General features: G+C 39.8%; 1 protein-coding gene across 2 annotated transcripts in view; it reads right to left on the bottom strand.

Annotated features, from left to right (window-relative positions):
- Positions 1-7277: 7277 nt before the first annotated feature.
- Positions 7278-16548, bottom strand: part of b3gnt2b (UDP-GlcNAc:betaGal beta-1,3-N-acetylglucosaminyltransferase 2b) — a 215750-nt gene continuing 206479 nt past the window's right edge. The window contains exons 2-3 of one of the 2 annotated variants that reach the window (XM_072436849.1): positions 11873-11971; positions 7278-10391 (exon numbers count right to left, since the gene is read on the bottom strand). In XM_072436849.1, coding sequence (XP_072292950.1) covers positions 9179-10366 — 1188 coding nt within the window. In that variant the 5' untranslated portion in view covers positions 10367-10391; positions 11873-11971 and the 3' untranslated portion in view covers positions 7278-9178. The remainder of the gene's footprint in view (positions 10392-11872; positions 11972-16548) is intronic. The other variant, XM_072436850.1, reaches the window with a different exon arrangement.

Raw genomic sequence — 16548 nt, 5'->3', positions numbered from 1 at the left:
AGTCAACCTGAAACAGAAGATATATGTTATTTGTATATACGTGAACAGTGTAAAAGAAGTCCACAAGCAGTAAGTGTGCAGTAATTTAATGTAATACAGCGTTGGGTCTGAGGGTTTGGGTTCCGCTCGTTAACAGTGTAGATTACAAAGGGATCTCTGAAGTCAATATGCAGCTTTACTTCGTTCATCACAGGACAATTTAGGCCTGGTCCTGTGGGCAACTTTAAGTTTGGATAGGTTTTTAATTTAAAAAGGAGACTTTGTGTTGAAGCAAAAGTACCAGACAATCTGAGACTTTTTGGAGCAAACGGACAGTATTGTGTAAACGATGGTCAACACTATTGCATACAACGTGAAATAAATATTACAGGCACTTTAAACACGTGGGATTGTAACATGTAGACATGTGAAACCAAAAACCCGCCTGGGCCGTAATGCTCCGCTAACCGGGCGATTCATTTGCTAACCATAAAATGTAAAACTCCGTTAACGGACCAAATGACACTCACCTGGATGCTATGTCGAAAGCATTGACTTGATGTCGTCCCCTCTGCCGGGGAAAACTCAAGCGGGTTATGTTACTGTTGGCTATGGTATAACCCAAGCCCAAGTGTCTGGCTAATTATCGCCCTTTTCGCAATAAGTACCAGAGCAGCCTCCAGCTAGTCTAGCTCTAGCCTGCTAACGACAGCTAGCATCATAACACGGCAGCGGCGGAGCAGCGGAAGCCGTCGCTCTGCGCTCTGCGTCAGCAGCGCTCAGGGATCGTGGATCCATCCCATGCTCAGGCGGTGACAGGCGCCTCTGCTCCAGGGTAATGGATCTATTCAATTAGTGCAGGATCCACACATGGATAAGTTCTTATTTTATCTCCATGGCTCCACGCCACAGGTAACGTTAAATAACCAGGGCACACTGGTTTAACATGGAAGAACGACATATTTGTGAAAAAAATGAACCTGAAGAAAACTGCTTATTGATATGATCATATGTTTTTACAATTTTTGTCAAATTGAGAATTTCAATTTACCGTACTTTTGAATGCCAATCAACAAACAGCACAAGCAGGCCTACATATTTAATGAAATAAACACACATCATGCTACTTTTATTTTGAAATTGTGTGGTTAGACTTCCTGTCTGAGTTTGTGTCCTTCGAGTTGTTGTTGTTGTTGTTGTTGTTGTTGTTGTTGTGTGCTGCTGTTGTTGTGTGCTGCTGCTGCTGCTGTTGTTGTTGTTGTTGTTGTTGTTGTTGTTGTTGTTGTTGTTGTTGTTGTTGTTGTTGTTGTTGTTGTTGTTGTTGTTGTTGTATGGCGGTTGGTATCCAAGTGTTACATTACCGCCAGACTTTATTCTTTAGACTTCCTTTTTCAGAGTCCGACCGGCTTTACTCCAGGGCTCGAGTTGTGTGCTGTTTACATGGATCTATTATATGATCTGGATAAGGCCCGCGATCCACCTGGTGGGGGTCTGCCACCTACTTGTTGCCATGGATTGATGGAGAAGCTATTGCTTTGCCTAGAGAGTGCCACAGTATGGCATTGAATGTGTCTATCTTGCATTGATTCATTTAAAGTGATTTTATTACTCACAAATGACCTTGAAAAAAATTTATTCTTACTGTGATATGGCTCACCTCTTCACAGACCTGGCCGGTTCCTTTGCCTCATGGCATCACCCGCTTGTCCTATGGAGAGAGGTAAGCTTAATTCCAAAATATTGCACATTCCAGGCAAAGCAACATTTCCAAAATAGACAAGCATTGGTGAAACTTCTGGCTCCAGATGTATTGTTTCAAGTGTCTGACCATTCAAATATATTTCTACAGTAATGGTATTTACAACAGGGAACTACGAGCAATGGGCACTACAGTCAGGTTACTGAATGGGTGCATGCCATGCCCCTAGATGAAATTTGGCCTATTTGTTCTTAGCATATGCTGTTGTCACTGTCAGATGGTAAATGCGTGTTTCCTGTAAATGAGTTTCGTCTAAAAGTGTACAAATAAAAATTTATCTTAAATCATTTAGCTATTGAAATAAATGACTATTATTTAAGGTTTTTTATTGACTCCGGCTTTATGTTTTGACAGCAGAGTTTAGCCTTGGTGCTCAAGCACTTGAAAAAAGCATGTTAACAAAGCCAAGTCCTTAGACAGGTCTATAGTAAGTGAGTGTGAACCACTTTAGGGTGACAGATAGCCAGTGTCACTCAGTAGAGTGTGCAATTCACTCTTGTCTTACGTTTTCATGTTTTTTATTTTCTAAATACATTTTGGATGCATTAGAGAGAAACAAATGTTAACTAATAAATTGTCTTAGTGGTTTGGTTGCTTGGCATTTTTCCTCTGTGGGAATCTAAGTGGTGCTTATTATCAGATAGGAATCTCTTGCTTTGAACTGTGCCATCACAAGTCGCAGCAAAGGTTTCCTATCTGTCCAGCTACAGGAAGTGAGTCTGGTCTGATCTGTCCAGTGGTTAGGGAATGCTAATTCCTCTTGGATACAACCATTACAGTCTATGTACATTCCATTTCAGCATTTTGAAAAACAAACCAATTCATGTTTCCTTTCTACCTTTTGCAGCATAGAGGATTCAGTATAAATGTGTATAATAGCATATAATGTATATGTCTTTGACGTTGATGTGACCTTTATGATATGGCTGTCTGCAGAAGTACATAGGACCAAGAGAGGATGATGTAGAGAGTAGTCACTCATTAGATGATCACAGTGCTGCAAGATCATTAGCAGACCAGTGTCAGCCACTATCAGCTCAGTCGATGAACAGTGACGCTCCACTGGACATATCTCCTCACTCACTCCCCTCAAGAGCGAGAAAAGGCTCCACTTCCACTTACCCAAGCCCAACAAAGGCCAAATTAGTCCCTGGAGGTCCCTGGCAGGTTTAGAGGCACAACAGAGCCAGAATGACTTCTTTGTACTCTAAGGCAGACTGCACTGCCTTAGATGAGACATTTCCGCATACCTCTTAAAAAGCTCGTTAATTAGCTGTAGGGTGGTGGGTAAAATCATTCATGGATTTTGCAAGGGCAGTAATGCAACACTGCAAGCCATTTACATTTACTGCAATCAATGCAGTGCTGTGTCTGAGCGACTTCCTCACACATACTCTTTCTTACACTCTTCTTACCCTTTCTTCAAGTTAAAAGTATCAATGGAACCACACATGTGTACTTACAGGTTACAAAACATGTCATTTGAACCTTTTAATTAAAAAAAATAAAAATCTTGTTTTAATCTGTAAAAGACTTAAACTATGTGCATATTTTGTTTCATGTTGATTGTCCCACTACACGTCAAATTTAACCTTGAACTGGGTCAAAACATCTGCAATCTGGCTGTTCAAAAGTAATTGGGATGGATTGGGATGACATCATGTTCACCGGTGGTGCAGTGGTTAGATACACTGCACATGTATAGTTACTACCACTACAGTGGCATAGATTCAATTACAGGCCTATGCTATAACTGTTTTTAGGCCATAAAAAATATAAAACTCCTATTCACCTATACATTATAATACTGTACAGTTTAATACAGTTTAAACATATCACATTTTTGTTGCCTTTGCCTTCTATTTTAGAAGCAAATGCTTTTTGTATTTTGACATGTTGACAAATATCTCACACGAATGGCAGTGATTAGTGGCTAATTTGAAAATGCATCCAGATGTAAAGACCTCAGTAGGCACACATCAAGGCTTTGGGTGGTTTGTTAATGTGAAATGAATGAGTGAGTGAGGTGACAGAGGGAGAGTTCATGTTTAACAGAGCACCGTGCAGTAGAGAAGAGACATTTCCACATAGGCATACAAAGACATTTTTCACATAAGCTATATAATTGCTCAATTGGTATTATACAACATTCACTTCCTATCTAACTGACATTTGTTCAACCACTTTTTGTTATCATGATCTAAATAAGTCAACAAAGGTGCCCAGTAGCAGAGTTTCTTCAATCTAATTTGTCTTACTGTGAAGGGTCAGAGTCACACTACCATTTCCTGGCTTAGGAGGTGTGCAAAGGCCTCACCTGCCACAAGGAGGCACAATAGAAAGCAAGATGTCCAAATTATGGTTTTAACAACCAATTATAACACATGAAATAGGAGTCATCATTTGCTCATTCATGTTTCATTACTCTAAACATATTGTATCATATTTGTAGATGCCTGTGAAATAGACTGACAGTGGATGTGGATGATCAAAGGAACTGAATTCATATAAAGATAAACTCACTACAGTTTTTCTCAAATGGTAATTCTCTTGGATATTTTTTAAATATGTCCTTTAAACGGAATCATTTTGATTTTAAAACATAAAATGCTAATAGTATTGCAATTGCAGTATTTTTCAGAAGAGTCGCAATTTGATGTTTATAACTTGTTCAGACCCCAGAAATATATTTTCTGTTACTGTCATTGTGTTAATCTTTCTAAATAGTAGCAGTCAGACTGCTATCGTTTGTCGGCAGTCAAATGAAGGAAACACATTGCAGATGCGAGGGGACAGTGGGTCGCTTTGGCAGTGCTCTTTGCTCTCAGGCCAAACACAAACAGATGTCTGCTATTTAAGCATGATCCACTCTGAGATAGAAGGAGATTGTACACGTATTTCACTTAAATGAACACCAGACTCAGAAGCCTATAGTAGTATAGGTGTATAAAATGTTACTTTGTTCATTATATTTAGTTGTTTATAATATTCACAATTGGTGGCAATTCATTAATTATTTTTTTCTGTTTTTTTTGTTTTTTTTCTGGTATTTAGTGATAGTCTATGACACACATGGATCATTATTTTTGTATTGATTTTGTTCATTTCAAACTGCACTGTTAATCCAAAGTAGATCTGTTCTGTTCACAAATTAATACCTTCATATGGTCAATGGCTTGATTCTGACTTTGTTTTACATTTATTGTCTCCTTTTGATGTTACAAATACAATTTACAAACAAAACTATTAACTCTGACCTTGCAAAGATTTCAATGATGAGTAAATACATTCTGTTCAGAAATCCTAACCATCTCAACCTTGAGGTTTTATTACTCTCTTGTGGTCTGGGCTGACATGTTGCTGTGCACCCTTTCAGCTTCAATCACTAAAAATATAAAAGGAATCATGAATGCTCCCTTTCCAAAGAGTCTATTTTACACAGCTTTTAAAAGTAGCCATACAAAAGGCTCCCAGAACCCGTGTGTGTGTGTGTGTGTGTGTTTCACAATGAAAATTAATCTTAAATCTGCATCTCCCCAAGGCATTATGTCATCACCTTTGGCATATGATATATCGGTTCTAGCTCAAGGATTTGTCTCCTTGACAACAACAAACTCATTGAACAACACACAATCACACATGAACAGGCATGACTTTTTATAGGTCATACTGATACTCACATGTGCAGAATTAGAACTAAGTGAAAATTTCCTTATTTGCTTTCTTTCATTCATGGCAAATCTAATAAAGACAATAATGAAGTTTTACTTGCTACAAAAGGTAATTAAAAGGGCTTGTCTGATTACTTGTTAACGTAGCATGTTTAATATAGTTTACCTGCACGTGCACTTCCAGGTTACCTGCTGTTGTGTTGTTTGCATGACGCTCCTTTTTCAGATTTCAGTTTCCTGAGCTGCGTCTCTCCAGGGGCCAGTGCCATCATAGCCTCTCAACATCCCTCTCTCTGCGTTTACCATCATCATTTTGGTTACACAGCATTTACATTCTGTCTCCACCTCAATAGGGCCTACTAAATAATAAAGATATACTGTGAAAGACATGTGTTGTATGTTGGTGTCTGTGAAGATTTGCTCCATCTGCAGCCTATAGCTCTATCTTTGAGTTTGAGTGCAAACGATTGTCCATCCAATATCTATTCTGTCACTAAGCAAGCACCATCCAAGTCTTTTCACTTTAATCTGTAGTAGAAGTTCAGAAGGTCCTACAAAGTCTGGATCCTTATAAGACACCAGGTTCAGATAAGCTACTCTATTTTTTAATAGCTGCAGTAGCTGTTAATGCAACATTCTTGTCAATTACTATGGTGATATTTTGTAATTGTAACTTTAGTTTATTTACTTATTTCGTGTTGTGTTTCATATGAGAAGTGCCCAGCCCCCATGGTCTTATAAGACACAGTTTTCACAGTCCTGCATCAAACAGAGTGTCCTCTTACAATAATTTAGCTATCTTAAATATACTAACTTTTGATTGTTGCTTTAATGGCGGCTGGCAGCCAACTGCAAAGGTGCATTTACCGCCATCTACTGGATTGAATGTGAACAGGAGCTTAATATATACAACTTTTAAACAGATGCGCCTGTCTCTCAACATGGCAAAGACAAATCAGAAAATAATTGATCATGGTGCAAGGGACAGTATTTTTTTTTTCAGTTCACTTAAATCCTCCTCTGGGACTAGGACTGAGAAGAAACCCTGACCTCTGAAAATGTGAGTACATATTAAGCCCATTTTGAATTTTTTATCTGATAGCTTATTGTTATGATTTATTCATTGTTTTATTGTTTTGCGTTGCATCGATCACCAAGACAAGTTTCTATGTTTTTGAATGTTGTTCATTGACAATGGCAATAAACGTATTCCGATTCTGGTCAGGGTGTGTCCTGTCTGCCCAATGTGTGTGTGCGCGTGCATGTCCATGCGCGTGCCCTGTGTGTCCTCTGGTCAGTGTGTGTGTGTGGGTGTGGTGTGTGTGTGTGTGTGTGTGTGTGTGTGTGTGTGTGTGTGTGTGTGTGTGTGTGTGTGTGTGTGTGTGTGTGTGTGTGTGTGTGTGTGTGTGTGTGTGTGTGTGTGTGTGTGTGTGTGTGTCCTGTGTGCCCTGTGTGTCCTCTGGTCGGTGTGTCCCGTGTGTCCTCTGGTCGGTGTGTCCTGTGTGCCCTGTGTGTCCTCTGGTCGGTGTGTCCCGTGTGTCCTCTGGTCGGTGTGTCCCGTGTGTTCCGTGTGTCCTCTGGTCGGTGTGTCAGTGTGTGTCCTCTGGTGGAGGATGGAAGTCAATGTCCCTTAATACAGTAAATGTGTCTCCAAAGTAGGCATGGATATTTCCCCCTAGGTCAGGACCATGGCATTTCAGTTGTGTTCCGACAGAAACAAGCAAACATAACAATCTCAATGTCCCGTCTAAAGTCAGCAAGCTGTAACTGAACCCCCTCTAGTGGTGATCTCGCTCTAGACAAAAAGGTTTAAAACGTGTATTTCAGACATATTTTAATACAAAACAAAACAAAAAACAGAATGTACAAAAAACTAAAAATACATCTTTATTTTAATTCAAGACATTCAAGGTCACAAATGTGAAAAAGTCTTAAATGGTTGCAGAATGTATACAGAACATAGAAACACCATAGGCACAATTAGGGTGAGAACCTCAAAAAGGCTAGTGCAGAAACATTATGACAAACTGAAAAATCCCAGAAAATGAGTAAAGAAGACATGAAAATATAATTTCACATTTCAAAATATTGTAATTTCAAATTTGGTATTCAGTGTATTTATTTACTCCAGATTTAAAAGTAGGCTATTAGTAAAAAGCCATGAAATGCAGAGTAGCTACTGAAAATAAAGAATACTTAGAACTAACCATTAGCCAAGATCCAACCAAAACCATTCAGGTGACAAAGACATTGTAAACATTTCAAGTACCGGTAGTCAAAGTAAACTGCAGCATAAAAAACTACCAACTATTTGGCGTGAACAGATCAAGAGATTGTAGATGTATGCTCTATACAAATAAAGTAGGTTTGCTTACCTGCATCTAATAATGCAAACCATTATCAATTTGGCTTCAGTTTTGAATGTTTAGTCTACATCTTTATCCCTACAAACATACACAGAAAAAGTCCAGCCATTTCAGAACAGCGCTAAAGTATGCCTATTGTGGCTTCAACTGTGCAAAACAAATACCTTAAATCAAATGAATTAAATAAATACAGAGAAACCCTGTTTAAAGCCTTAAGGTTAGTGTGCCACTCTCCTTTCTGACCAGCAGAGGGAGTGCCAACAGAGAATATTGCCTTTTGTCAAGGGGATGTGGGCTAAATACAGTACGAACATGTGTTTATGTTACTTCAATAAGTGAAAATAAATGTCTTCCTTTGGTACCAGTGGAATGAAGGACACAAAACCTTGAGACATTCATAATTTTAACTTCAAAGCTTTCTACTAGAGAAGGAAGTGCCAGTTTATGGGTTCATAAATGTAGCTGCATAACACATAGCGCTTACATGACCACTTCCACTCAAACATTAATTTCAATAGATTTGTTTACCATTATCAGCAGACAAAATCAAAACATTGCAACAGTCACTTCAGTAAAATATACTACCCTTGTATTAATTCAGGCAATACAGGCTTGGTGCCTGTATTGCACTGTACTGTGCCTTCAAATGCGAAAAACAAGATACTAATCCTTGATAAGAGTTTGCCTCAGCAAAGTAGCAACATTTGGGATGTTTTTCTCTGATAAACCACACCCAGACACACCCATTGAGCAAAACTCTAAGTTAAATTGACCAATTCATACTAGGAAAAACTAAGCTGTTTGAATTGTTTTATAATGGAGCCTGAACAGCATAGTTAGGCTGCAGCACATCATAATACTCTGAATGAGGGCAGGAATAGCAGCACAGTCTCCAGCAACAGTCAGTGAGGATGTGTTCACTTTTGGACTTGTAAGGTTTTCAAAGTTCACAAATCTTCAACTGAAAAAATACTTGTTGAAAACATTGGAGTAAAATTCAAAGAGAACACTGCCTCAGTTTGGGCAAATTGTTTTCATAATACAGCATTTAAAAGCTCGTTCAGTGAGCTGACACACAGTGTTAAAGCTTTATGAAGGTTGTATAAATAGAGACGGTATATAAATATGTGCACACACACAATGATCAATGTAACAAGTTTGGTATATGCCCATTCTACAGCAAAGCAGGGTTAGCACAGCTCAAAATCTGTCAGAGAAAATACTATGTTGGCTGCACAATGCATCACTCGCATTGCTTCAAGGCTGTGTGGTATCACAAGCACAGCAAAAAACTTGCAGCTGCCACCTTTGAAAATAAATATAATTTGACCTCAACCTTCAGATTCCCCATTGTCTTTTTCTTTATAATTCCCCTTGTCGTTGGACTGGGCTGTCTACAGACATCACTGACAGGTAAGGTTGGGGCTGCTGAGCCAGGCCCAGATTTTGATCATCTCCTGTGGGGTCCTGGGGTGAACCAGCATTAAGCTGTTGTATGCACACGGGTTTGACCTGTATTTCTCTTCAATGTTAAATGTCCTAAAGCCCTTATGATTCTCTGGGGCCAGCCCCAGCTTCCTGAGGCACATACCTGTGTATACATCGTCAATAGGATACAGCGCCACATGCTGCGACACATTGTGCAAGCGAGCAGCGATGTCTCTAGAGTAGAGGTAGCCTCCGCCCCCAGCGTACGGCGGGTACGTGCCCACATAGAGACTCTCTGGAATGAAGTATTTGACCTTTTTGTCTCTGTGTGGCCCTGCGTTTGTTATCACATCGCCTATGAACAGGTCTTTGGCCTTGGACTCCGGAAGGTCTTTGAGGAATTTCAGGATGCGATAAGTGTTAACAAACACGTCATCATCGCCTTTGAAAATGAAGCGGGCACCTGAGCAGCGAGTTTGAATCCACTCCAAGAATAAAACTTCTTTTACTGTAAGATTAAAGAAGGAGTCTCTATAATCCCACTGAATGATGTCCTTGTGTCGCTGACTCTCGTATTGCAGCATAGCGGACAGGTCGGGGTGGTGGTCCTCCACAGTGGCATTTCCAAGTAGGAAAACGGTGACAATGGTGTGGTTCCCCTTGGAGCCAGCTCGTCCCCAGGACTCTCGGATGGCCTGCCGTCGGTCAAAGTGTGGAGCCAGAGACTTAATGGCCAGCAGCAGAAATGGGGGGTCTTTACAAATGTCTGGCTGCTCCACCTTAAGAGTGTACGAGCGACAACGCATGTAAATAAGGAAGTCCTTAAAGCGCTGTGGTAGAGCGTTAAAGTCCTTTACTTTAGTGGTGACCCTGATGTCAGGCTGGCAGGGGTCAGAGCCACTGCTGCTATCATTGAGCCAGCTTGGCAAGTCTAATAAAGTGGAATTGGCCAAAAGGATGGGGTTGTTATGTATGTCCAAGATCTGCTGCTGCGAGTTCCAGTACGCAGTGTGAGGAACCAGCTTGTTCCAAAACGGTTTGGACGGGATAACAATCTTTGACCTGTTTTTGTCCTGGTTGTGGTGTCGGGAGATGATAATGAAGATGAACAGGTTGACCATCATCACAGTCACCCCAACCTTGAGCTTCCTCCGGATCGCCATTACAGGGACCTGCACCTTTCACCACCTGGACAAAAACAAACAGAACAGCGTCACTTGCCACCCATTGCAAGAACATACTAAAACACATGATGCTACACAACATAATGTCCAAATACAGCTGACCAGTTTTAGTAAAGCACCCATTAGGAAGCCTTCCTGTAAGCATTGATTTATTTTCCATCCATAATGGAAAAGCCATAGCCATAATCTTCCATCTCCTTGTCCAGGTCAGGAAAAGCCACATTTGAATGACTTTTGTAATGGACAATGGCAAAAGTAGACGTCACTCCAAATCATTAGTCAAAACTACTGCAAGTAGGCCACATGAAATGCAAATCCACAGAGATCACTACAGGACACTATTTTGAGTGAACATCCATTAGGGACATTATTTCTTTACATTAGATCATTTGATTAGATAATTGTCTGACCAAAACAAGATTGCTATTTTTGTCAATATCGCCCTCCCCCTACTTCACACAGTTTACATCAGGTGTAACTGGCTATGGGCCCTCCCTGCTGCACTGCTGTATCTGTCCTGTGTATTGTGTTACTCTTTTAGTAACCTCCTAGCAACACCAGCACACTGCTCATGCTACACCTCAGCCCTGCTCCCCGTTTAGCCCTGTTCACCTGCCTTCTCCTTTGCACTTACACTAGACTACTTTAGGCTAAATGCTATACATGTGCTGTGAGAGCGTCCCAGTCAGGATACATTAGCACTGCTTGTGGTTTTCATGGGCGATGTTTCTCTTCTGACCCCTCCTTTTGCCTCCTAATTATCTGTCTCTCTTCTCTCTTCTTACGGGTAATTACGCCTTCCTGCCCGTTATACTAACAAGAGGACTTCTGGGAAATGAGTTAGGTGGGGCAGCGGGCTAACCTAAGAAAAAAGCTGAACAACATGTCATTTTCATTATTAATGTTTTAGCCTCTGCGAAGCCTCCACGGTGAATGTTAATGCATCTCTAGGCTGAAAAATCAGCAGCAGTGCACGCACAATTACATTTACATTTTATATCCTCCCCATGTATATTACGAAGTGTAAAAATCTTTAAATTAAAAAATAAATAAATTGGCTTTTAGGGACATATTGGCTGTGAAGCATGATTAAATATTTAATTATTAAACATCATATTACTAAATTGAGACATTTTCCCACATGCTCAAAAAGGATCTGAAAGCTTCAACTCCAAGCAACCACAGGTCACACAGGTAATGGTGCTGTTTGCCATTGAGCAGCACAGAGAACAATTGAGTAGCCCACTGATTACATCTTCCACTGATAGAGGACACAAAGGCAGACTATGTTTGACCACAGCTTTGCATCTCATCTGAGCGGGGGTTATTAATGTAACGACAGACAGGCCTTTTGGCCCATAGGTTCACCGATAACAAACGTATAGTTAAAATGTAGTGATGTTATTGTTTTCTTGTAAACTATTTGAAAACAGAACAATTAAAATGTAATTAATTAAACAATTAAATATAGCTCGTTGACCTCACCTGCAGAAGAGTCCTGTAGGCTTTCACCCCTTTCCTTTGTCTTCTGTTTTACCCCATAGTGATCACCACCTCTGGTGCACGGGACAAAAAGCACTTCACCTGAAAAATACATTTAAAAAAAAGTAAATACAAAGGATTCACAAAACCTGTGTTGAAAGTGATGCCAACATTGCAAATTACGACGGAGAATAAGGGCCAACCAAAAAAAAAAAAAAAAGCGGGGCACTACGAGAATAAAGTCATTAATGAATGACTTTTTTCTCGTTAATTAACGAGAAAAATCTCATAATTTAAAGATACGCGGTTCACTTTCAGCACCATATTACGGGCTCCCCCCTCAGTGTTGTAATAATGGTACAGTCCAGTAACAGCTCTGTTTTGTATGAACTGTGTGTAAAGCTATGAAGCTGATCTGACAAGTCAATACACTGAGTCAGATGCATCTGTGGAGTCTTCATTACACAAACACGCCACCGCCAGGACGTAAATGGCGCTTGGTTAAAAGTGAATACACAAGCCCACAATAGATGTCGATCTTTATGATGCGGGTCTTTTAGACATTACAAACAATCATTTCCCCGGTGCAGTGTCCCCATGTCAGGTCCTGGACCTGCAAAATGATGGACCTGTAAAATGATGTACTCGTGTATTGGGTGCTCGCGTGTGTTGGAGCTCATGCCATGATGTATGGATGATGTATGGATGATGTATGGATGATGTATGGATGATGTATGGATGATGTATGGATGATGTATGGATGATGTATGGATGATGTATGGATGATGCATGGATGATGCATGGATGATGCATGGATGATGCATGGATGATGCATGGATGATGTATGGATGATGCATGGATGATGCATGGATGATGCATGGATGATGCATGGATGATGCATGGATGATGTATGGATGATGTATGGATGATGTATGGATGATGTATGGATGATGTATGGATGATGTATGGATGATGCATGGATGATGTATGGATGATGTATGGATGATGCATGGATGATGCATGGATGATGTATGGATGATGCATGGATGATGCATGGATGATGTATGGATGATGTATGGATGATGTATGGATGATGCATGGATGATGTATGGATGATGTATGGATGATGTATGGATGATGTATGGATGATGCATGGATGATGTATGGATGATGTATGGATGATGTATGGATGATGCATGGATGATGCATGGATGATGCATGGATGATGTATGGATGATGTATGGATGATGCATGGATGATGCATGGATGATGTATGGATGATGTATGGATGATGTATGGATGATGTATGGATGATGCATGGATGATGTATGGATGATGTATGGATGATGCGTGTGCGTAAAACATCGTTTTTTGGCTGTGCCAAACACGATCCGGGCGTCAGGAGGAGATGAGAGGCGCAGACGGATGTGTTGTGTTCTGTGTGTTTGACTGAGTTTGTCCAAGAGATGACAAAAGGTTAGAATCCGGGCATAAAACATAAGTGCACACAATGAGCACGTGAGAAGAGTGACTGTGCTCAAAGTGCCCACGTAGACAAACAACACTATAGAGGAGCAGAAAATGTATGAATATAACACCGAGGCTGCTCCTCCTGTCTGTGGGATCATCACCATGGTTTCAAAAAGTAGTAATCAGTAACTAAGCTTTCGCCTTTCATCCCGGAGTATCAATATGAAAGTTACATAGACTGGTAAAATAGCTGAATTACATTCATTCTGGGAAGATAATTTACATCTGAAACTGTTGGTTTAATGTATAAAGTATTGGATCATTAGTGGAGGATGTCTCAGAGTCGTTAAGCTAAGGGCATAACATGCTTCTTTTAGCCAAGTTTTCAGTTTTGGTTTGAGGAGACTGTGAAAACATAATGGAATTGTTTTTCTCTCTCCTGGAAAATGGTGGTGGTGCATCAAATACTCTTCTTGCAATGTACAGGCAATTTTGTTCTCCACAATATACTGCTTAATGAATTGGGTACAATATATTACTTTGGCTTGTCCCAGCAGGATGAAGTTTTTCAGGTCCAACTCCTCTTAAAGAACATACTGTAGTTAAACGTTCTCACCAGTAACTCTACAATAATAAGGCCTGTTCATGTCTTTTACACCAAAAACAGTACCATATGTCAGGCTGTGTGTGTGTGTGTCAGGAGATCGATTTTCCAGTTCAAACCATTTGCATAATGTTCTCCCTGCTCACCGATCCAATTCACGCTACTCTCTGTCCAAGAAAACCCAAAAAGCCTTGCTTAAAAATGATGTTTCACGTTTTTTTTTGGTAGTTACTCATTCATAGTTATCATCACTAACTAACTGGCTAATATTTATGGCATTTTCAAGTCCGGAAAACGGTCACAACACCACAACAAAACATTCTCATGCACTTGTGCTAACACATTTCAGTGCAGACATGTTACTGCTTGTTGTCTGGGGTGTCCCATCTCTCCTACACACAAGCCAAAGCCTGTCCACAACCGTGCTTAGTTTCAAAAGTCAAGTACTGCTTTCAATCAAAATGGTGTTACCTTGAAGTCACAGGTCCCTGCTCCAGAGAGTTTCGAAACACAGCAGCAGGATATGCTATACTCTATCCTATTTCACCCACCCAGGAGTAGATCACACTTTACTTCATACAAATAGAAGTCTGTGTAAGATCCTCCCGGTTTGTCCTCAAAAGCCACGCCCACCTTTTCAAGATGGCAAAGCTTTTAGCACCAATCACATCTTTGCTAATTGTTTCTAGGGAAAAAAAAAACATAGACAGACATGTGACTGATACTGTGACTGATACTTAGAAACTCGACATTATCATCAGAAGAGAGATTCTCAGAGATGTAAACATATTAAATGCATTGTATTTTGCTATGGCCAGGACAAACTGCAGACATGAAACCAAACAGGAAAAACTTAAAAGGGCACAGTGCAAGCCACACTCCTTATAGAGTCCTTGTGGAATACGTTTTATAAAAATATAATTGTCCACTAAATAACCCGGTCCCTTTTGGTCTCCTTATAAACATGGTAAATAAATAAATAACTAGACGAGGAGCTGCTGGTTCTGTTGATGCCGAGGTGATGATGTCCTCAGCAAAGTTAATCATTAGTCCACTGGAGGTAAAGAGATAACACATTACTCACAGTGTCAACACCATATCCGCCAAAAAAAACCCTCATTTCAATTCAGTTTCTTGTAAGCCTTCAAATTAAAAACGCAGGAAATAATTTAAAACGTTATAGTTATATATATATATATATATATATATTATATAATATATATAAATATATATATATATAAAAATAATAATTATTATTATTATTTTTTTTTTTAATAATGCTACCAAAGGAGATTTAAAAATAGATAAATAATACATTTCACATTTGGCTGACAATTAAACCTCAACGGATACATTCAAAGACATTTCTGTGGGATCCACATACAGTAATATTGTTTTAATACGGTTACCAGGATATTAATTTGTGTCAATATCACTCACCCCTACTACATACTAAACGGAAACATGTTATGGGACAACACATACTAAATATAATACACGTGTGTGAAGAACAGATGCGTGTGAAAGTATACTGAGATTACCAGCTAGAATGACTTAAGGAGATGAATGACTGACGTCCAGAGTCTCTGATGTAATTCTGATGAACTTTACTGAACAGTGAAGATGGTGGATGTAAGGGTTGTGTGTATGTGCAGAAAGGAAGATAATAATGCCAATAATGTTTAATAAAAGGCATTAAACTCAACTTTGAACAATTAGGAGCACGTTTGATGGCAACAACAGATTAATATAGGTTTAACACACAGCATCAGTGTAGTTAAACGTGCAATTAAGGTACTTTGTGACTGCACAGCCTTAACACTAACAGTGGTGACATTTGAAACATGGTAAATACACGTAGAATAGGGGCATATAGAACAAATACAATCACACCCACTTTAGTATTTACGCACGGCACACTTCCAACACAGCTCACGAGGCTTACAGGTAACAATTGTCCGGACTATGGCGGCGAGCAGAGGCAAAGTGGTTATCACAGTGGATTTTATACAACACCCGTATTTAAAATAACATAATCTTGCATGTATTCATCTAATAATCAAACAGAGTGGACAGTTTGGACATGGTTACACTAACTTTCTAAACAAGTGTGTCTAAAATGTGTAAGCCCCTCACAGAATGCAGACTGCAGAGGCACAGACTTAAAAGCGCAATACAGTTTGATTTGACGTCATTTCCCTTCTCGCTGTCTTTTCTGGACATTTTCAAACACAATCCATTTGACCAGCTGAAGTGACCTCAGCTGATTCTGTAAACGTCTCTCCATTAGCCGCGTAGTGCAGATACGGCTCCCAGAAATAGCCTGGGGTTTGACATGCGGTCTCTGTCTATAGTCACCATCACAAGTACTGCACTTTAGCTTAGTTTAGCTTCCTCCACTTTCATATCTGGCCGTGCATTATCGTTTATGATCATTTAAAATTGGACTGGTTGTTTACTCACTTGTGTAAGTCCAGGTCTACAGTGTCTTAAACATCAGACCTTTACACAGTCTTTCCCCACTGTGTTTATTTGCTGTTCTTCTCAAAACACAGAGGAGGCCCGGATATCTGTGTGCACTAACATAAAAGCAAACTAAAATAAA

Source organism: Eucyclogobius newberryi, unplaced genomic scaffold, assembly GCF_026437365.1.
Source record: "Eucyclogobius newberryi isolate DKJ021-1_F unplaced genomic scaffold, fEucNew1.0.hap1 SCAF_8, whole genome shotgun sequence".
Classification (NCBI taxonomy): domain Eukaryota; kingdom Metazoa; phylum Chordata; class Actinopteri; order Gobiiformes; family Gobiidae; genus Eucyclogobius; species Eucyclogobius newberryi.
The sequence above is the reverse complement of the archived record's forward strand: the minus strand, read 5'-3'. Positions and strand labels throughout refer to the sequence as shown.